Source organism: Antechinus flavipes, chromosome 5, assembly GCF_016432865.1.
Source record: "Antechinus flavipes isolate AdamAnt ecotype Samford, QLD, Australia chromosome 5, AdamAnt_v2, whole genome shotgun sequence".
NCBI lineage: Eukaryota > Metazoa > Chordata > Mammalia > Dasyuromorphia > Dasyuridae > Antechinus > Antechinus flavipes.
This window is the reverse complement of record NC_067402.1, coordinates 141807137-141831043: the sequence shown is the minus strand read 5'-3', so window position 1 is coordinate 141831043 and position 23907 is coordinate 141807137. Positions and strand designations below refer to the sequence as shown.

The 23907-nt window shown below is 33.3% G+C and overlaps 1 protein-coding gene across 1 annotated transcript in view; it reads right to left on the bottom strand.

Moving 5' to 3' along the window:
• Positions 1-23907, bottom strand: part of COG5 (component of oligomeric golgi complex 5) — a 354058-nt gene that overhangs the window by 312345 nt on the left and 17806 nt on the right. The window contains exons 3-6 of the mRNA XM_051962639.1: positions 20896-20953; positions 16132-16186; positions 15977-16046; positions 11613-11733 (exon numbers count right to left, since the gene is read on the bottom strand). Coding sequence (XP_051818599.1) covers positions 11613-11733; positions 15977-16046; positions 16132-16186; positions 20896-20953 — 304 coding nt within the window. The remainder of the gene's footprint in view (positions 1-11612; positions 11734-15976; positions 16047-16131; positions 16187-20895; positions 20954-23907) is intronic.

The window sequence follows — 23907 nt, the reverse complement described above, 5'->3', positions numbered from 1 at the left end:
AAATAAAAGCTTGTACTAAGTTATTTTTATATAAAACACTATAATCCCTACCCATGCTCAAAAGCTTTATATCAGTTTGACTACAGAAATTTCTATTAGTGACTACAACTGAAACTCATTTCAGACAAATGTGTTCCAAAATTTTGTGATTTTGTAAACTATGTTTAAAAGGCACTGGGACAGCTCCCTAGTGAAAGCAATCCTATAATAGATTCTTTTATAAAGCAACTATTTTATTAAGCAAACAATGGCAAGTAATCTAATTTATAAATTAGGATTTACACATACAACAAAAAGTCTACATTAAAAGAGAAGATTGCTCTACTGTTTTTTTTAAATAAAAATTATTTAGTAAAATATATGAATATTCCTTCTTTATTAAATAAACAATGATCCTTTACTGGCTAAGGATCTTACAAAACCTCAGGAACAAACAAATCAGAATTTTATCAAATAATATTTTGTTTTCCCCAAATTACATATTAAAACAAATTTTAACTTTTTTTAAAAGGCTTGAATTCCAAATTATATATCTTTCCTGCCTTCCCTCCCTTTTTTCTCTCCCTGAAACAGTAAGCAATATTAATTTTTTTTTTTTTTTTTTTTGCTGAGGCAACTGGGGTTGTGACTTGCCCAGAGTCATACAGCTAGGAAGTGTTAAGTGTCTGAGGCTGAATTTGGGAGACAGGGATGGAAATAGCATATTTAGATCTATAGTCAGATGCCATCAGTTTTTTTTTTCCAAAGGTGAATAGTGTTTTTCATCATAAGTCCTGCAGAACTGTCTTAGATTAGTATATTGCTGAAAACATCATTCTTAGTGTGTTCAATGTTTTCCTGGTTCTACTCACTTTATTTTGTATCAGTTCATGAAAGTTTTTTCAAGTTTTCTGAGCACCTAGCACATCATTTCTCATAATACAATAGAATTTATTCATAATTGTTGTGTCCTGCTCTCTAGAGTCCCCAAGTTGGAGCAACAAAATGTATTGTGCTTTCAAGAGCCCCCACACCAGGGTGATTAAAATATTGAGTTCTGCTTTCTAGAGCTCCCAAGTTGGGGTGACACAATATACTGTGCTTTCTAGAGCTCCCATGCTGGGGTGATTGAAATATTCCATCTTAGTGGAGAAGTGATGAGGCAAGACTCCTGAGGATGGTGGGAAAATGGAGTCTGTTTATTCCAAGGACATTTCTCTTTTTATATCCTTATACCCTTATCTAACAAAAACACTGAGCATGCGCCCAGTATATACTGTGCACGTGGGACCACATAAACATGTTTAACTATTGTACATAGTTTGCCACCTGGCATCACTTAGACCTGGTATCATTCTGCTTCAATCACAACACAGATTGTCACCACCCCCTGACTTCTCAGGAAGGCTGAGAGCCCTTAGGGGGAGATGGGGAGCCGAACCAGACACTGTCAGCGGGTTTCCTCTGGCCTGAAGGGTCTTACACCTCACCCAGAGTTTCTCCACTGTCTGTGACCCTCTATAACAATCATATACAACAATTTGTTCAGTTATTCCCCAAATAATGGACATCCCTTCAATATACAATTCTTAACCACCACAAAAAAGCTATGCTAAAAATTTTTGTACAAATAAATTCTTTTACTTTAAAAAAAAATTCTCATTGAGATATAGACCTAGTAATGGTATTGCTAGACTAAAGAGCCTGCATACCTTTGTAACCCTTTGGGCATAGTTCCAAATTACTCTTCAGAACAGCTAGATCCCTCATAAATAAAACAGTGTATTTAGTGTTTCAATTTTCCTCTCTATCCAACATTTATTATTTTCTATTTAACAAATCAGATTCCTATAACAATTTAAAGTTTATGAAATTATTTTCACATAGTAACCCTATTTAGTAGGTAGTAAAAGAATCATTTCTGTTTTACAAATGGGGAATGGAAGCTCAAAGACTAAGTGATTAATCCAAAGTGAAAAAACCAGAACTCTAATGTAGACTTTCTAACTACAAATCTGTTATTTTAGTCAATAAATATTTATTAAACAATTGTTATAAGTCAGTCACTGTACTAAGCACAGAGGGCCCAAAGACAACACATAAAAAAGAGGAAGATGGGAAGAATGGTACTAGCTCAGATGCATAATGAAAGCAAGGAGGAAAATCATCCAAGGGGGTCTGGATTTCAGAGCTGATTTCAGATTGTGGAAAAATTATTTTCTAGAGATCATGAAATTCAGGAGGTCAGCTGGGTGAAAAACTGTGAGATGAAATCCCTGATTGCTCTCTTCAGAGGGTCAGAGATGTTCCAACCTGAGCGAGGGAAGTACCTCAGAGTTATGAAATATTGAAGGAATGTGAGTTTAAGAGGTGATTTTGGGGCAGCTAAGTGGCACAGTGGAGAGAGCACCAGCCCTGAAATTAGGAGGACCTGAGTTCAAATTTTACCTCAGACACTTAACACTTCCTAGCTGTGCGATCCTGGGCAAGTCTTAACCCTAATTGCCTCAGGAAAAAAAAAAAGAGAGAGAGAGAGAGAGAGAGAGAGAGAGAGAGAGAGAGAGAGAGAGACTTCATTTTTTTTTATTTATTTTATTCTGAACTTAAGAAATAAAGCAAGCATTTCTATAACATAGCAAATAATTTCCTCTTCCTCTTAAAAATACAATAATATTATCATGCACATTTCTCTTTTTTTTTTCTTTTTTTTCCCTCTCTCCAGAGCTGATTTCTTCTTTCAGAATTATGAATTTCTGGATACCATGAAATCTAGGAGATCAGCCAAATGGGAAATGATGATTCTATAATATAATGATTACTGTCATAACAGTAGCAGAAATGTAAAAGTATAGGTGATAAAGCTGAATTTGTAATGATTCTAAAATATATCCTGGAAGCTTATTTTTGTAAATTTATCTCAGTTTATCTCCAATCCCATATCTTTCCTATTTCATTCTAATGCTTCTCTTCACAATTAGATAATTACTTCTGATCTCTGCTTCTTTGCTCTCCCAACCCATCCCTGGTAAAGTTTACCTCTATCCCTAAAAGGGAAGTAAAAAGCTTAGACTTTTTACAATTCATGGTCAATCCTTCGGGGCTCAGAGCATTCTGTCCAATTAACTACTTGATTTTGCTAAAAAACAACAGTGCACCTTTTAATTCACATCTTTCATAGATCATATATATACATATATATATATGTATATATATATATATACACATATATATATATTTCATAGATATTCATAGATATAAAACAATCTCATCAGTAAACGCTTCAATTCCACTGCAAGCTAATTTTGTGTCACTATCAATTCTGAAAGAAAATGGAGACTATATTTGCCATGAGTTGACAGGAAACTATGGAGATAAAATGACCTATATGCAAAGTGAGGGAAGGGCAAAGTCCATTTGTCTAAAGATGATCCAGAAGAAAAATCAACAATTGCTGCCAGTGCCAAGTGGTTAAATCAGCATTTCCTTTCACCTATTCTGTGGCATTAATTTATCACAACAGCTCATCAATTCATCATATGCAAATGCCAAACACAATACATAAAAAACCCTGGACTGGGGCTGAATAACTTGAACTTTTTCAACTTTTTAAATTTCCTTAATTTTATGTTTTCTGACAACAATTTGATAAGACAGAAGATAAATAAGATAATATTCCCCTGACTCATTATAAGGAGAAACTTCTGAGCCCTAGATTGCATCCTTTTCTAACATAACTTAGTTGTGCTATTCATAAAATAGTAAAAATAAATACTTATTAAAAGTTAATAGATGATTAAATGACATGAGGGAGCCCATTTTCTTGTATTACTCATAAATGCAATGTAACAACAAGGATTCAAATTTTCATCTAGCTTCAAACTTCAGTGTAAAAACACCATAACTATGAGATAGTTTAAATGGTTATGCCACATATGTAATCTTGTCATATAGCTTACATTTCATAAATTATTATTTATCTATAAGGAAAACTGCAATTAGTGTGTTTGATCCTAAAAAGAATCCTTAGTAAGAACAGACCTCAAAGATCATCTATTCCAGCCATAGCTGAAGATTCACATCCCCAACAAATATTTTGGTCTCGGCTTCACTTGGGCCAGTCTCCTGGTAGTTTAACATTCAAAATTGGAGCAAAATGAGACACTCAAGTCATTTAATAGTTAACAAAAGGCGATTTATATAGATTTATCAGGAGAAAGAAATTCAAAAATGATAGGCTTTGATTGAACAAAGCTTCCTGGTTTGAGTTAACCATTATGTCTTTTCATTTACATATCTGAGACCTCTTCTTGGCTGCTTGTTTTTTTGTTTGTTTGCCTGTTTGCTTGCTTGCAATTTTTTAGCCAATCAAGAAGTGATGTCGGATTTTATCAAATGCTTTTTCTGCATCTATTAAGATGATCATATGTTTTTTTTTGATTGGTTATTGATATAGTCGATTATGCTAATAGTTTTCCTAATATTGAACCAGCCCTGCATTCCTAGTATAAATCCTACTTGGTCATAGTGTATTATCCTGGAGATGATTTTTGTAATCTTTTTGCTATTATTTTATTTAAGATTTTAGCATCAATATTCATTAGTGAGATCGGTCTATAATTTTCTTTCTCTGTTTTCAACCTACCTGGTTTAGGTATTGGTATCATGTCTGTGTCATAAAAGGAGTTTGGTAGGACTCCTTCAATCCCTATTTTTTCAAATAGTTTATTTAGCACTGGAGTTAATTGTTCTTTAAATGTTTGGTATAATTCACATGTAAATCCATCTGGTCCTGGGGATTTTTTCTTAGGGAGTTGGTTAATAGCTTGTTCTATTTCTTTTTCTGAGATGGGACTGTTTAGGATATTTATTTCTTCCTCTGTTAGTTTGGGCAAGCTATATTTTTGGAGGTATTCTTCTATTTCATTTAAGTTGTCGAATTTATTGGCATAAAGTTGGGCAAAGTAACTCCTAATTATTGCTCTAATTTCCTCTTCGTTAGTGGCGAGTTTTCCCTTTTTGTTTTTAAGACTAACAATTTGATTTTCCTCTTTCCCTTTTTTAATCAGATTTACTAAGGGTTTGTCTATTTTGTTGGTTTTTTCATAGAACCAACTCTTAGTTTTATTAATTAATTCAATAGTTTTTTTTTTTACTTTCAATTTTATTGATCTCTCCTTTTATTTTTAGAATTTCAAGTTTAGTGTTTGACTGGGGGTTTTTAATTTTTAATTTAATTTCCTTTTCTAGCATTTTTAGTTGCAAGCCCAATTCATTGACCTTCTCTTTCTCTATTTTATGCAAATAGGCCTCTAGAGATATGAAATTTCCCCTTATTATTGCTTTGGCTGCATCTCATACATTTTGGTATGATGTCTCATTATTATCGTTTTCTTAGGTGAAGTTATTAATTATGTCTATGATTTGCTGTTTCACCCAATCATTCTTTAGTATGAGGTTATTTAGTTTCCAATTATTTTTTGGTCTACTTTCCCCTGGCTTTTTGTTGAATGTAATTTTCATTGCATTGTGGTCTGAAAAGGATGCATTTACCATTTCTGCCTTACTGCATTTGAGTTTGAGGTTTTTATGGTCAATTTTTGTATAGGTTCCATGAACTGCTGAAAAGAAAATGTATTCCTTTCTGTCTCCATTATATTTTCTCCAGAGATCTATCATATCTAACTTTTCTAGTATTCTATTTACCTCTTTGACTTCTTTCTTATTTATTTTGTGGTTTCATTTATCTAATTTTGAGAGTGCAAGGTTGAGATCTCCCACTATTATAGTTTTGCTGTCTATTTCTTCTTGCAGCTCTCTTAATTTCTCTTTTAAGAATTTAGATGCTACCCCACTTGGTGCATATATTTTTAATATTGATATTGCTTCATTATCTATGCTACCCTTTAGCAAGATATAGTGCCCTTTCTTATCTCTTTTAATTAGATCAATTTTTGCTTTAGCTTAATCTGAGATCAGGATGGCTACCTCTGCTTTTTTTACTTCACCTGAAGCATAGTAGATTTTGCTCCAACCTTTGACCTTTAACCTGCATGTATCTCCCCGCTTCAGGTGTTTCCTGTAAACAACATATTGTAGGATTCTGGCTTTTAATCCATTTTGCTAACCACTTCCTCTTTATGGGGGAGTTTACCCCATTCACATTTATGATTAGAATGACTAATTCTGTATTACTTGCCATCTTGTTAACCTCTGTTTATGTTTTTCTCCCTTCTTTCCCCCTTATTCCCCTTCCCAGTATTAAGCTTGTGAGCACCACTTGCTTCTCACAGCACACCCTTTTTAGTATCCCTCCCCCGCCTTAGAGTTCCTCCCCCTATCTTACTTCTTTCCCTCACAGTTTCCCTATTCCTTTCCACTTAGCTTATTCCTTCCCTTTTCACTTTTCCCTTCTCACTTTTCAATGAGGTGGGAGAAGTTTCACCATAAATTGAATATGTCTAAAATTTTTCTTTTAAATCCAATTCTGAAGGTAGTAAGATACCCACTATATTCATCCCCCTCCATTCTTTCTCTCAGATATAATAGGTTTCCTTTGCCTCTTCATGAGATGTAGTACCCCCACTCTGCCCTTTTTCTGGTACAATGTCCTTTCCACAACTAGTATCTAGAACAAGGTATACATGTATTCTTTATACATCTTTATAGCCGAAATATAGTTCCCAAGATTATTTTTACCTTTTTAGATTTCTCTTGAGTTCTATATTTGTAGATCAAACTTTTTGTTAAGTTCTGGTTTTTTCATCAAAAATAGGTGAAATTTGCTTATTTCATTGAATGTCCATCTTCTTCCCTGGAAAAAGATGTTCATTCTAGCTGCAAACATATATATCTAGGATATACTGCAACATATTTAACATATATAGGACTGCTTGCCATCTAGGGGAGGGGGTAAAGGGAGGGAAGGGAAAAATCGAAACAAAAGCGAGTGCAAGGGATAATGTAAAAAAAAAAATTACCCTGGCATGGGTTCTGTCAATAAAAAGTTATATATGTACATATATATACATATATATGTAAATTAAAAAATTATACTATGAAAAAAAAAGAAGTAATGTCAACAGCTAGAACTTTTAGACCTTTGAGCCAATCAAATCTCAATACCTTTTAAGGAAAAATTAATCTGTCTTTTATGGGGAGAGAGATGGAAGACATTGATCCCACTGCAAATGGTTATGCAGCCTCCTTTTTAAGTTCTCTAGTAAAGAGGAATTACAATTTGCAAAAGTATTCCAATCCGCTTTTGCATGGCTCTCAAAGAGCAACAGAAACAGAGGGAAAGGAAGAATGTTTCAATAGAAATGTGTCAGTAAGTCAGTCAATAAGTCTAAACTACCATTGGGAGTAACACTGATGCTGCCTATCTAGAATGAGGAGAGAGGAAGAGAGGGAGAACGGAAGGAAAGAAAGGAAGAAAGAAGGAAGGGAGGAAGGGAGGGAGAGACCGGGGGAAGAGAGAAAAAGAGAGAGAGAAGGAGGGAGGGTGTGTGTTTCCTAATTCGAAACTTGGAGAGGTTTTTTTCCTATTTTTCATAGACTACATATTAATCACTGTATTGTAAACTGCAAAGACTGAAATGCAATGGTGAGTAAAGCCTTTGCAAACACAAAAGAACACATAATCTAAATTGCTTTTAAAAATTATGTTAATATGATTCATTCACATATAATTCCAATATAAACTATAGTCTCAATAATTATTAAGTATTTTATTATTTATAAAAGCACTTGATAATACTGATACCATGCTGGAGGATAATGGGTTTTATTTTACACTGCATTAACTCAGAATATTATGATTGATACTCATGCTTGCTTTAAGAAAAGGCTACTAATTATATCACAGCATCTGTTGATTCTGAGACAAACTATAATCATGATCTGGCAAATTTCTGACTGAAGAGACATTAAAGAAAAAATACACAATAAACTTTAGAGTAATTTTGATTGGTTTTTAATAATTATATTCTCACATTTTTAGAATATAAGATTAAAATATGATAACTGAGCAAAAATAACAGCTGATTCTCATATTTTTGCACTGTTATCTTTAGCATCTACTGTGAAAACAACATTCAAGCATTACTCATTTTTAAAAGGCAATTTCAAAAACAACATATTCCCAAAAAGTACCAAAAAATCACTAATGTAAATAAGTGCATAAGTAAAATGCAGAATATCCAAAATAACTTGAATCAGGCATAAAATGAAATTCCATTCAATAATGAAAATGAATAATTATTAATAAATGAGGAATCATTTATTAATGTTGATTCCTTAGATCAATGGTGTCAAATTCAAATAGAAACTTGGCCACTAAACTGTATATTAGGACTTAGAAAACTACATGTTAACATCTAAGGTATTCTATAGTATTTTAATTTATTTTGTTAAATATTTTTCAATTACATTTTAATCTGGATCAGTAGCACTCAGGAATGTCGTAGGCTTCAATTTGTGGACCCCAAGTTTGACACCTCTGTCTTAAAAAGCAAAATAAAATCTTTAAAAGATTATCAATAATTAATCTACCTAATAACAATAACAAACCCCCAAAATATAATCATCATTCATGTCATGAGTAAGGACAAAAGCAAAATAGGGAAATAGCAGCCATGGAGATGTGCATACAATAGGGCATTTTGTAAATAGAGACTATAATAGTTATGAAAACCTTTCAGGAACCCTGAAATACAAGTGAAATGGGACTCTGTTAATAATAGTGAGTATACACTGATAAGGGCAAAAAACTATTCCAAAGCATAGAGCACAGGATTCTAAGCAAATCCTAAAAAACTGTTATGATAATCATCTTGACAGAAAGGACAGAAGAACAAGTGACATGATTTCATGTTTTGACAGCGCGAAGACAAACCAAAACAAATCAGAAATACCACATTCCCAGAAAAGTTTCAATGAGGATGGCAGTGACCAAATAGGACCCCTCCAAATACAGACCAATTTCAGTTTATATGTTTTATGCAAAGCATTTGCAATCTGTATCACAAATACACGTACACACACACATATACACAACATTCATGTATACATGTGTATCTAGGTGTGTGTATGTGCGTATATATAAACACCAAAAAATAATATATTGTCTGAGCAAAAAGAATGTGTCAACAAGTCCCAACAAGTCCCAATGTGTCAACTTCTTATTGAAACAGTAATTACTAAACAAGATGTCCTAAAATGTCATTACATTTACACACTTTTAATGATCCTCAAAATTGTTGACTTGGTTCCACATTCATACCTTGCAAATATATCTAACAGATCCAACAATGTGATAACCATAAAGTATTTGATGCCTGTATAGAAAATTATTATCTATTTAAACATGTCACCAACACAAAAATATCAAGAACAACTGACATAAAATCATGGCTTTTTTTTTTTTTTTTCAGAAAAGCAGCACAGAACCATTATCCACTAAAAAGAATATTAAATAGCTTCTTCATAGTGAAATCTTTCTTCAATTATGACAAAATGCCATTTGAGCTCATTAAATATAAAATTTTAAATATATGCCAAGGGAAGATGGAAACTTAAGGCTATAGCCTTAAGCTTATAGCTTTGTAGGTCAGACTGAATCAACAGATGAAGTAATATTTTTAAATACACTGGTCTTCTTCAAGCAAAACACAAAGAACTTAAGAGTGTATTAAGGAGAAAGTTGCAGCTAAATGTATTAAGAAACTTAAAGGCATCCTGAAATAAAAGCTTGATAGGAAGAGTACATTTAAATCAATTAATCCATATATAAGACCAGTGAAAACATACATTTTAGAACTAAAAATTTATCATAATAGATTCATTAGCCTTTTAGCAAAAATCCATATACAATATTAGCAAAATACAGAGCCCATCATCAGACTCAACTATAGAAAAGTTAGCACTTCATCACCAAAAAAAAGAAAAGAGAGAGAGAGAGAGAGAGAACACTAAGACATTTTCACAATATATGAAAAACAAGTCAAAAACCCACAAGAATATTTTTGGCACATGTAGACATCATTTTGCTAAGCAATAGTGCAAAGATGTCAATACCAAAAGCTAGCTCATGTCCAGATGGAATCTATAAAAAAGCTAAGGTACAACAACAGAATCAAATGGCCTTCTGATGTCCATATGAACTTAGCCAATGCTATGAAAACAGAGTCACAGAGAACAAATGGTTTGAATTTATTTGTGGAAAGGAGTAGTTTATGATGGCAATTCAGGACAAAGTCAAAGTCATATCTTTAAGCTTGCTGCACTTAGTAAATCAATCCAGATCATTCAAGATATTGGTAAAAATTATGTAACACATTACTGAAAATGACAAAATTTTAGCACATGCCAAATAGCTGTGAAGACTTAACTTGGTGGTTAGAATAATTCATCAGAAACTTGCTATCTATATTAAACCAAAATTCAAATTCCCACACCAAAAGTATAGGCCTCTAAATATCCTTGAAAACTCAAGCAATACACTAAAATGGCAGTGGAACATTATCACAGACTGAATTATTGCCTACAATATCTCAGATATAACACTGATAACTTAAAAAAAATTTTAAAAGACAACTCCACATCAAATACTCATAATTCTCAAATACATGAACAAAAAGCTTTCAGAACAGAGACCTCACAGAGAAAATAGTAATGCACATAGTAATATGAGAAATATGTCATATGCACTCCCTTTTCTCTTACTAGAGTATTACAGATGCTTTCAGGGAGTATATGGAAGTCAACCTTACTTACAGCCTGAAACTTTTGTTAAAGTACAAAAAAAGCAATTATTTTATCTACCTATGTAATATAAAAATTAAATATAAAACATTAAATATGTAAAGAATTGCTTTAATGAACTTAATATTCACTTATTATTAAAGGTATATAATGGGATAGTATAGTGACCTGTTCTAAGAATTTCAATCTGATCTTATGTAGATGAGAACTTTCATTTAATAATATTAAAGTTTTTATATTTACATAGCTCTTTAAGTTTACAAAATGATATGAACTAATCTTTGCCTCATAACCATTCAATGATCAGGTAAGATCTACAAGTGTTATCATGTAAGAGCAGTAGTATTTTCATAATACTACTGAAATCCCCAGATAAAGGTTAATGGTACATTTTTCTAATTCTCCATTCTCACAACTACTTTGAATTTAAATAACATAGAAGTCTGTCTAATTAGGATTTGGATAGTTAAGGCTGTATTACAAAATATCGACATCATGCTATTTTATCAATCTGAAGGCTTGGCAACTTGAATCTTATCAGATCACAAATACATTACAGAACCACAAGATTTGGAAGTAGAAGAAATCTGAGAAATCAGCTAATTTAACTCTCACATTTTACAGTCAAGGATTTAGAAAAGTTAAGCAATTTGTCCAAGATTACAAATGTAAGTAACAAAATCTGAAATGAAGTCTCTTCCTTTATGATTCTTTTCCCTAAATTTATACATCCCCCTCCATCTATCATCTGAAAGGCAAACTTCATAACCAACTTATTAATTTTTAATACAAATTACCAGAAATGGATAATAAGCTAAACAGCCAAGAAAATTACTAGGTATGCTTATACTTAATGGAAGGAAAGGACTTACCAAGTTCATTGAGACTTTGAGCAGCTTTTGTTATCTCTCTACTTCCTCCCTGCAGCTGTCCTTGGAGTCTTTTACTGAGATACAAGATGCGTATTATTCTCCGAAGCAAATCACAGGCTACCTGCACAAATATCAGGATATTAAATGTGTATATTCAATTCACAAAGTTTTCTTATCAAAGCTACAAATATATGCATCTTTAAAAAGCCCTTCAAAATATTTAGGATCAATCTTTCTCCATCTCTAATATTGTTTTTAATTAACCAGTAATATTACTTTAGAAACCTGAAGAATCTTTTAAAGCTTCTACATTTAAATATTTTGTAAAGCACTATACAAACCTTAAGAGGCAATATAAATACTAGTTATTATGATTAGTGAACAAAGAAATAAAATATTTAATTTGCATAATGAACTCCAGTTTATACTTGAAAAATATAATCTCCCTGAGATTGACATTTTTAAATCTCTGTGTTCCCAACGTCTAGTACAATGTTTTATACACTCAATTCAATTCAATAAACATTTATTACACACCTGCTTTATGCCAGGCACTGTGCTCTCTGCACTGGGTAGTAGGTAATACTAGGTAGGCATATACTAGGTACTAAGTATTTGCTGAATTAAATTGAATCTATTCACAATGATTAGAAAGCAAAGTAATGACATAACCAATTTAAAATTCTGAGTAACATGAATTAATATATTTTATAACTATCACTATTTTTCATATAAATACAATGTAATGAAATATAACTAAAACTATGCTGAATATAACAGATCATTTCCTTGCAAAGGCTCAGAGAGCACCTGATTAACTGTAGACCCTAATTATAATCAATATGAACATTCATCATCAATATCATAAGGTTGTTTTGAGGAAATTTCTCTATAAATTTCAAAGCCCAGTATCAACATGATTAAAATGCACATTACAACTGACATATTAGTGATCCTAGAACATAAAGTAACACAATTCTTTTTTAATCAATTTTTCTCTCATGGAAGTTGAAGATTATCTGTACCCCTCCCTACAAATCACATGATACACAGTGATTGTTTCACTTTTCTTTATTCTTCAAACACATTTTTTTATCAGATGATTGTTTCGTTCTTTATGGAGAAGACTTAGATTACCTAACATAAACTTCTTCTCCTCCAAATTTCAAAATTTCTTTGTCCTTACTCAGTCTCTCATCATTCCCACTAGGATGAGGCAGAACTCCTTGCTAAGAAAAACTCATTGTGATTTTTTTATACCATCCCAAGGATGGCATCCTTGCTCTAAACCATGTCCTCTCACTATCTACTATCCTGAATCTCTACCTTTACCTGCTTTTTCCTCTGCCTACAGACTTGTTCAGGTCTCCCCATTCTAAAATTAACTTCACTTTATATTTACACCCACTACATCTTATCTCTTTCTCTTTATTCCCAAAATTCTAGAAAAAGAACCTATACCTATTGCCTCCACCTTCGTATAACATACATAGATACATTCTCAGTGTTGTACAGCACACTTTCTATTTCTTACCACTTCAAAGAAATTTTTCTTCAGAATTAACAATATTATTTTAACTACCAAGCACAATGACTTCTTTTTAGTCTTCATTTAATCTTTCTGCAGTATCTGAAATTAAGTATCATTCTTTTTAACTATTTGTTCAGCTGGCTTCAAAGACACTGATTCTCTTGGTTCTCCTACCTGTCAAATTTTCTATGAGCTAATTCATCCTCCTTCTAATCCACTAAGTGTGGACATCCCCAATATTCTGTCCTCATCCCCCTTCACTAATCTCTTCTTTGGTGATCTCATCAACTAACATTCAACTAACCTCTATCTACAACAACTCCAAAATATAAATATCTGTCCTTGATTTCTCTCTCTCTTCAGTTTCCAACTCTTCAACTGTTAGCAAATTGTCTCCTCCAGGATGTTCAGTTGGCAATCATTCCCCAAGTGAAAAATAGTAAAAATATAAGTAAGAACAGGCAGTTCCAAAGAAAAAATTCAAACTATCTATAGCCAAATGAGAAGAAAATGTTCCAAATCACTAATAATTAGAGAAGTACATATCAATTTTAAGGTTCCACCTCACCTTCATCAACTTAGCAGGGGTGGGGGGGGGGGGGGGAAGGTAAGAAAGGTAAGAAGGAAAGAAGGTAAGAAAAACAATAAAGAGAGGAAAAAACAAATTAATGTATTGCTGGTGGAATTCTGAATTGGTTCAGAAATTCTGTAAAATAATTTTGTAACTATGACCAAAAAAAATCACTAAACTATGCATACCCTTTTACTCAGTGATATCACTATCAGGTCTATGTTGCAAAGAAACAAAAGAAAGAGGGAAAGGATTTACAGATATTTCGAATATTTTACATAGTGGCAAAGAACTGGAAGCTAAAGGGATGCTCACCAGTTTGTGAATGCAGTTGAATGAATGTAAAGGAATATTATTGACCCATGAGAAATGGTAAAAGGCATGGCTTCAGAAAAATGTGGAAGAGCTTATATGAATTGATATAGGACACAGAACAATTTATATAACAATTTAACATTATAGAGAAAAAAAACTTTATAAGGTTTAAGAACTCTAATCAATGAAATGATCAACCACAATTTCAAAAGGACTGATAGTGAAACAACCTACTCACTTCCTGGAAGACTGCCACAATTCTTTTTAATTCTAATGTTTTCCCTCTTTTAATTACTTCCTATTTATAGGACTATATATTAAATTTTATAGGACTACATATTAAATTTTATTTCATTTCCTCGTTTTTATTCTGTGTGATTTTTTTTTTTTTTTTGCTGAGGCAACCGGGGTGAAGTTACTTGCCCAGGGTCATACAGCTAGGAACTAAGTGTTAAGTGTCTGAGGCCAGATTTGAACTCAGATCCTCCTGACTTCAGGGGTGGTGCTCTATCCATGCACCACTTAGCAGCCCTTATTCGGTATTTTTTTCAGTGTTTTATGCACATAACAACTTGTTGGATTTTTTTTGTTACTTCTCCTCCTACCTTTTTGTTTAAATTTCTAGTCCAATCAATGGATTTGTGTTATCCTCCATTTATTTATTTTGTATCAATTTTTATCCTGACTCTATTCAATGCTTTCTTCCTCTGGTTTGTTTTGTTTACACTATTCTGACGTTAGTGTGGTCCCAAATGTTCTTACATGATCCATGTTCTCATTTATCTGTCCTATACCAAGTTCTTTAACTTAAATTATTGGTTTCTATTTCTTTGTGTTTCTTCCCCTCTTTTCATGCTTCTTCCCCTTCCCAACTAAGTATGAAATTCAAAACCATACTTCATCATTCCTACCTTCTTATTTTAAATAATATTCTTTTGCTATATCTTTTTTCCACAAAGAAAAATTTCTTTGCTTTGTTCTAACATATCTTTCCATACAGTTTACAATGAATTCTATTTTTTTAATTCATGGGTTTTGCCTTTATTTGTCCTTCTTTATTCTTTCTGAGTCACTCATTAGGATAGAGATTTCTAAGGTGTCCAATCCAATCTCTCTCTCTTTTGTTCTCGCTCACTTATTTCTATGTCATTGCATGGATAGATCTCATCCCAGGTTCTTTTTCTGCTGTGTCTCTTTAAAATCTAATTCGATAATATTATTGTTCAGTAAGAAATGACCAACAGGATGATTTCAGAAAGGCTTGGAGAGACTTACACGAATTGATGCTGAGTGAAACGAGCAGGGCCAGGAGATCATTATATACTTCAACAACAGTACTATATGATGACCAATTCTGATGGACCTGGCCATCCTCAGCAATGAGATGAACCAAATCAGTTCCAATGGAGCAGTAATGAATTGAACCAGCTACGCTCAGTGAAAGAATTCTGGGAGATGACTAAGAACCATTACATTGAATTCCCAATCCCTATATTTTTGCCTGCCTATATTTTTAAAGTTCCTTCACAGGTCAATTGTACAATATTTCAGAGTCCAATTCTTTTTGTACAGCAAAATAACAGTTTGGTCATGTACACTTATTGTGTATCTAATTTATACTTTAATATATTTAACATCTACTGGTCATCCTGCCATCTAGGGGAGGGGGTTGGGGGAAGGAGGGAGAAAATTGGAACAAAAGGTTTGGCAATTGTCAATGCTGTAAAATTACCAATATATATAACTTGTAAATAAAAAGCTATTAAAAAAAATCTAATTCAATAAAGAATTTGCACTGTTTGTTGCAATGGATATACAGCTTTGAGATATATATTACTCAACTCAATACAAATTATCTTACTCTCATACTGCTGTTTATTAAGAATAAATGAAAGATAATAAGAATTTTGAATAATAAGGAGTGGAAAAATTTAAAAGACATCTTACCTGCAGCCTTGCCAATTGTGCTGTGCGTGCTACTATCTTGTTGTATGGATCAACAATTTTAGCTTTAATCCTGTTAAAAATAATAAATTTTTTAAAAAGCAGAGTACAAAAAATGTTATGTTTCTATTCCCCTATACTCTTGTACAAGAACATACCTGTCAACAGCTCCCTGAAGGGCTCCAATTCTTGTCTGCATCATTTGAAGAACACCTGGAAAATAGTTAACAGTTCACATTTTACCTTACAAAGTAGAAAATAGGTCCTAAAAGAAATAAGACTAAAGATAAAAATTTTATTAAAACTTGAAAAAATAACCCATAGATCTATTATACTTCTCTAGGCAACACAATAGGACACAAAAAGATTTTCTTTTTAATTTTATTGTAAATCATTAGTACTCTAACAGAGGTATAACTACAACCATCTAGGTGTTCCCTCCACTAACTCAACTTCTCATCTTCATGGAAGCACAGAACTTGAGTTGGAAAGAACCTCAGTAAGCCATTTAGCCTCATCCATTCCTGAGAAAAATTCAATAAACCTGACAAAGTCAATCATCTTTTATTTGAAGCTCCCTAGGAAGAAAGCAGTGAAATAGTGTAGAAGATAAAGAGTTCTGGGCCTGGAATCAAGAAGACTGGCGTTCAAACCCAGTTTCAGATGCTTAACTGTGTGACCCTAGGCAAGTCACTTAACCCTGCTTGCTTCTATTTCCTCTGTAAAATCTATAAAATGAGTTGGAGAAGAAAATGGGAAAACATTCCAGTATCTGCCAAGAAAACCCTATAACAGGGTCAGAACTGAAAAAAATGACTGAACTACAAAAGAAGGAAAGGAAACACACTACTTCTTGCGGCCATTCCACTTCTGCATAGTTCTAATCGCTAGGATATTTTTGCTGAGATCTAAGTTTACCTATCAGGTTCCCCCTGAATCTTCTTCAAACTAAACTTTCTTAGGTTCTTCAACCAATCCTGATATATATGGATTCAAGGCATTTCACGTGATCCTAGTTGCCCTGGATTAAATAACTTAAGAAATAATAATAGTTCAAGTCAATTTATGGGTTTTTCCTTCTTATTTTACTGTTTCATTTGTCTACCAATGGGCTGTCTTAGAATTAATCTGTGCTTAATTAATCTCTTAATTTTTTTAATCAGTCAACCAGGTAAGAAACATTTATTGAGCACTTATTAAGTACCAGGCACTATGCTGGGAAGACAAAGAAAATGTAAACATTTTGATACATGTTTCTCATGAGTGTGACACTGTGAAAACTACACTAAGTCATAAAATCTAAGGGAAAAAAAAAAAGAAAAAAGAACAATCATTCAATAAGTATTTGATGCAGCCATATCAGAAGAACCAAGCAAATAAAACATGCACATGGCTCAAATTATGACATACAATCAAACAGACAATCCACTGAGTTAATTTTCCAGAATATATTTCTTAGGCAGGTAGTATTAACTGATAATGAGAGAAAGAGATTAGGCTATATTGCATTTCAGAAACTGATAAGACCAAGCTGCTCTCTGCCACAAAAACCCATCTTTTAAAAAAAACCAATATTCCTCCAAGTATATTTTATGGCTTAGAATGAAAAACCACAATAAAAAAATCAGAATTAAAGGTAATCCAAGGGGAAATGAAAATATCCATTTGCTGGGTGGTTGTTTTTTTTTTTTTTTTTAAATAGGAAAATGCACATGACCAATGACAACTTTCACATAAAAGCAGTATTAAGAAAACATCAGAGACATATGTGACCAGAAAATAATATGATACAGTCATACAGTAAAAGTAAATAAAATTAATTTTGTGTGCTGCCCTGGTCTTCACAAAAGAATCAAAGAAGCAAAGGAAAATCTTCATTGCATAGAGTAGAACTTCTGAAAAAAAACTCAAGTAAAGATATGAAAAAAAATCACACAAAAAGAGAATAGACTAAGAGTTTGTGAACTCCATTAATGAATTACCAATACTAATACATCCCATTCATCAAAATACTAACCAAACTGAATTCCTCAAGGACTCAAATTTCCAAGACAGAAAAAAGAGAACTAGTTCTTGTGTCAGGAGACATGCCCTTCAGATTTTGCCTCCATGATACATTCATGAGTGAGACAAAACACTTAACTTCATGAGACTTCAGTTTTATCCTCTATAAATCATAGATTTAAAATCAGAATTGAATGAGATGGAGTTAACTGAGGACCCAACTAGCTACAGATCTATTATCTTACAGATTTTTTTTCCATGAGACCTGTGATTTTGCTAGTATAAAGTATAAAGTTTAAAAACTCCCTCTATTCTACTGCAGAGTGGAAACTGTTCTGAAAATTATGATCTTAAGAGTGTTGTCTACAGACCTGAGAAACTAAATATTATAGATTTACTAAGTTTACACAGCTAGAACATGTTAGAAAAACGATTTGAATGTAAGTAAGGATTAGGATTACTGAGAAGGCCAAGGGTTATAATTTATAACTTATATAATATATGTAATATAACATATATAAATATATAACTTATATAATTTATCATTTATTATAAACAGCTTAATTTTATCTGGATAGAATAACAACAACAACAAAAACTCATGGCATTTTAATGACAAGGCACTGTATTTGGAATTGGAAGACACGAATTGGAATCCCAAGTCTTCAATTTGTTAGAGCAAGGCATTTTATTTATGCTCAGGACCTCAGGAAACTGTTAGGACTAGATTTTATGACCTATATATAAGGTCCCTTTTAAACTTAAACCATAAACATAAAATTAACATAAAAATTAAAGTCCTCAGGCACCCTTTGCAGTAAAGTCTTACACGGGGGAAAAAAAAGAGAAAAGTCATTTTACTAAAAGACAATGTTATCTATTTTTTTGAAGAGAAACATGAGCTAGGTAGGTGTCAGGACTTTTAGTTATCATAGGAAACTCAATCATAACAGTAATTCAGTCAGTCAGTCAATCAACATTTTTTGAACTCCTACTATGGATGTACTAGGCACTGTGCTAGATGTTGGACACTGAAAAAAAAAACAAGACAGTCCCCATCCTCAAAGAATACACACTCTACTGGGGGCATAAGCATGCAAATGACTACATACAAACAAGCTATGTATAGGAACAATAGGAAATAATCAACAGAGGGAAGGCACTAGACTTAATAGGATCAGGAAAAGTTTTCTGTTCTGGGGCATGAAGAAAACCAGATGAGATGGAGGACATCCCAGGCATGGGGACAGCCCATGAAAATGTCCAGAGCCAAGATGAAGTATTTTGTTTGAGGAAAACAAAAAGGTCAGCATCAGTAGAATGAAGATTATGTGGTAGAAGTTTGGTATAAGACACTGAAAAGGAGGAAGCTACAATTTGAAGTGCTTCGAATACCAAATACAGGATTGGAGATACAGAGACGCAGTCAGACTTGTCTTTAGGAAAAATCACTTTGGCAGCTGAGTAGAGGAAGATGAACTGGAGGGGCAAAAGATTTGTGGGAGGCAGACCAACCAAGTATTGCAGTAGTCCTGGTGTGAGGAGGTAAAGACCTGTACCAAGGAGAGCAATGACAGAGAAGAGAAAAGGGCATTTTTCAAGGGTTGTTATAAAGGTAAAATTAACCAGTTTTTGGCAACCAACTGGATGTGGAGATGACATATAGTAAGGATTCAAGAAGGACACCCAGAATGGAAGCCTTCAACAGTAACAGAAGGCAAAGGACAATGAGTTCAACTTTGGATATGTTTAATTTTGAACTCTTGAAGATGTCTACCAGACTGAGCAGAGAGATTAGGAACAAATGAGCAGATCTGAAAATCATCTGTATAGAGATGATAACTGAATCCTTAAGACCTGATGAGATCAAACGAAATAGTACGGAGGACCTGGAACAGAGCTCTGTGGGATAACAACTGGAAAGCTAAAGCTATATGAAGAACCAGCAAAGGAGACTGAGAAGTGGTCTTAGAAGAAGAAGAGAGTATGAAGGAAAAGAGGATGATCAACAGTGTTAAAAGCTTCAGAGAAGTCAAGAAGAATGTGCACTGAGAAAAGGATATTGACTTTGACAATTAGGAATTTCTGCCACAAAAGGGAGATGAGATATGGAATGATAGAGGAGGATAGGAGAGACATGGTCGTGTTTTAGGCAGTATGGAAGCAGTCAGTGAACAAGGAAAAAGTAAAGCTAAATGAGAGGGCAGAGATCCTAGAAGAGGCAATCCTCTGTAAGAGACAGGATGGAATGGGATTACTTGCACATGTAGGGTGGTGGCCTCAGCCAAGAGAAGCGCTTACATTTTCTTCGACTAGGAAGCAAACTTTTAGTATAAATAATGTTTCTAATATAATAAATATAAATAATGTTTCTAATTTAATATTTGAAATGGTGCTTTAACAGTACCACCTCTATCTAAATATTTATATTCAGTTCAGGAATCTTTTAATAAATGTTCAATTAATGCTAAATCAATCAATGTATTTCTAAAGCACAGATTCCCAAAGGATATAACTAAATAAAAATTTGCAAAAAACTTAAATTTTTTAACTTCAAGTAAAATTTCTGAGAATGGATACATATTAGATAAATCAGTTTTCTACTTTGTAGAAACAGGAAGTGAGATTCTTCCTGATGCTAAATTCTTCAGTGGATTAGCAAATCAAAACAAGAATTTGTAATCAGGTAGAGAAAATTTAAAAAATGTTTGGTTTTGTCATTTTTTTAATTGCTGAAATAATCTTTTTTATTTTGCTAGGTGATTCTTTTGGGATACTAGAAAAGAAAAAAAACAAATGTTGCTGTAAAATAATCTGCTTCTACACAACTTGATATTCTATCCTGCTAGCAAGGCAAACTACATATAAATAAGTTCAAATTCTTATTCTAAAATGTTTTAATAGTTAATGAAACATACCTTCTAAAGATTCAATCCCTGTAGCCTGCGCCAATAAATCTTCATGCCTTGCCACTACCTGAAAAATAAGAATCAATGAGTAGCATTTCCTTTGATTGCATTTAGCAAAAAATACACACAAACAAACTTAAATTTCCTTGGGACTTTCAGCAAAGATGGCTTACTTGGAACAGAGATAGACAATCCTTCATATATAATAACTCACTCCAGTAAAAACTAAAATTTGCATAAGACCAATTAATAATCAAATCAAAGACCAAGTAATCAAAATGAAAACTGGATTAAGTGACTTCTTATATGCCAGAAATGCATAAACATATGTCAGCTACAAATTCAGAGGAAATAGGAAAGGCAACCACCAGCAAAGCCAAAGTCAGTGTAGGTAAAACAAGCCAGCATAATCCCAAGGGACCAGATATATGATCAGTATAGCTTGCTCTATGTGCAGAGGAAGCAAGAGCAAAAAGGAGGGGGGTGAGGAGAGGAAGGAGCAGGAGTGTTGAGATGGAGTCACCTCAAGCCCATGAGTTTTAAAATTCCCATTAGCCTTTTGTCTTGAGATGCCTTGGAAAGCCCTGAAAATCTAGCACTCATCCTCAAAGACTGACAGGGAGCAGTTTAACCCCATAGAGTAAAAGTGAATACAGGAATTTAGGGAGCCAAGGGCAAGATCAATGTGGACTAACCCACGAAAAACATAGCAAGGGGCAGAGCTTAGTCCTGGGATAGGGTAGTAATATAAGATGAGTAAATCAAAATGAGAGAAATCAGTAGAAAAAATAGTTGTAGAGGTTTCCCCAAAGAAGGAGGCAACTACAGCAATTTTAACTCACCTACTAGTCAAGGAGACATAATTGATGAATCACTGGCCTCCTTGAAAATCATGAAATTATTTTTTAAAAAGGCTGGATACCAGCAATGTTACTTCTGGGCTTATATCCCAAAGAAATACTAAAGAAGGGAAAGGGACCTGTATGTGCCAAAATGTTTGTGGCAGCCCTGTTTGTAGTGGCTAGAAACTAGAAATTGAATGGATGCCCATCAATTGGAGAATGGCTGGGTAAATTATGGTATATGAATGTTATGGAATATTATTGTTCTGTAAGAAATGACCAGCAGGATGAATACAGAGAGGCTTGGAAAGACTTACATGAACTGATGCTAAGTGAAATGAGCAGAACCAGGAGATCATTATATACCTCAACAACGATATTGTATGAGGATGTTTTCTGATGGAAGTGGATTTCTTTGACAAAGAGACCTAACTCAGTTTCAATTGATAAATGACGGACAGAAGCAGCTACACCCAAAGAAAGAACACTGGGAAATGAATGTAAACTATTTGCATTTTTGTTTTTCTTCCCGGGTTATTTTTACCTTCTGAATCCAATTCTCCCTGTGCAACAAGAGAACTGTTCGGTTCTGCAAACATATATTGTATCTAGGATATACTGCAACATATCTAACATATATAGGACTGCTTGCCATCTAGGGGAGGGGGTGGAGGGAGAGAGGGGGAAAATCGGAACAGAAGCGAGTGCAAGGGATAATGTTGTAATAAAATTACTCTGGCATAGATTCTGTCAATATAAAGTTATTATAAAATAAAATAAAATATATAAACAAATAAAAAAATAAATAAAAAGGCTGGATACTACATTTCAGGAAATCAGAAATTATTGAAAGCAGAAAGCAAAATAGAAAAAGAGAAAAGTCTATTGATCACCACCTGAAACATCAAAAGGAAAAATCCCAGGAATCTCATATTTAAAATCAAAGAGCATCCCAGTCAAAGAAAAATAGTACAAGAGAACTCCAATTACCAAAACATCACAACTAGGCTCAAACAAGCCCTGGAAGCTTCTATTTTAAAAAATGAGAGATGTTTAAATATAACATTCTAAAAGCAAAAGCAAAAACAAGTTATCCTAAAAAGCAAAGTATACTACTATATTGAAAAAAATAAATAAACCTTTAATGGAAGAGGCCTTCCAAGTATTTCTGAGTGAAAAACCAGACCTGAGCAAGCATTCTGAAGTATCAACATAAGAATCAAGTGAAATCTAGAAAGATAAATTTATTTGAGCAATTAGAAGGAGCTAAATGATGATGTAGCACTAATATTCTAATAGAGAAAAAAGAAACAAGTGTTCCTTCAGAATTTCAATTTCTTCAAAAGATACTGAAGGAGTTAAGTTAGATAAAAAGTGGGGTCTGAGGTGGATTGGTTTTATTTATTCTGAGAATTTTAAGAGGGGAAAGAGAAGGGAGAATAATTAATGATAACAAGAAGAAAACATGCCTATATTTCCTACTACATGCCAGGCACTGTGTTATATATACACTCTTTATAAATATTATCTCATTTTATTCAATACCTCTAAGCATCCTTATAATAGTTTTAAAGACGAAGAAACTGAGGCAACTAGAGTTAAATGACTTGCCAAAAGTCACATATAGCTAGCAGGTCTTTCTAACTCCAGGCACAGCACTTTAATTACTGTACCATCTTGCCTCCTCTCATAAAAAAAATATAATAGGGAAGTTTGAGAGGGGAGAGGAAAATGAGTTCATAAGTTTCAGATATTTAGAGGATATCCAATGAGGGACACCTAAGAAACAGCTGGAAATGCAAGAATAATAAGTCAGAAGAGAGATTAGGGCCAGACTGGGAAATCTGAGAATAGTATAGAAAGAAGAAGAAGGTGGGGGATATATAACTTGCTATTTTCATAACTGTCACACCACTTATTTGTGATAAAACCTCAAGGTTTTTCCGGGAACTTTTTCTCCACTGTTTCTGCATTCTATCACATGGTGAGATCATCAATACCTGTAGACTTATCTTCTCTATGTAAATGACTCTCAAATCCATATATTTAGCCTTCATATCTCTCTAGAGTGCCAGATGCACATCTACAACTGGATATTTCAAAGTGGATTGCCACAAGCACCTCAAATTCAACATGGCCAAAACTGAACTTATCTTTTCCCCTGATTCAACCCTCTGCT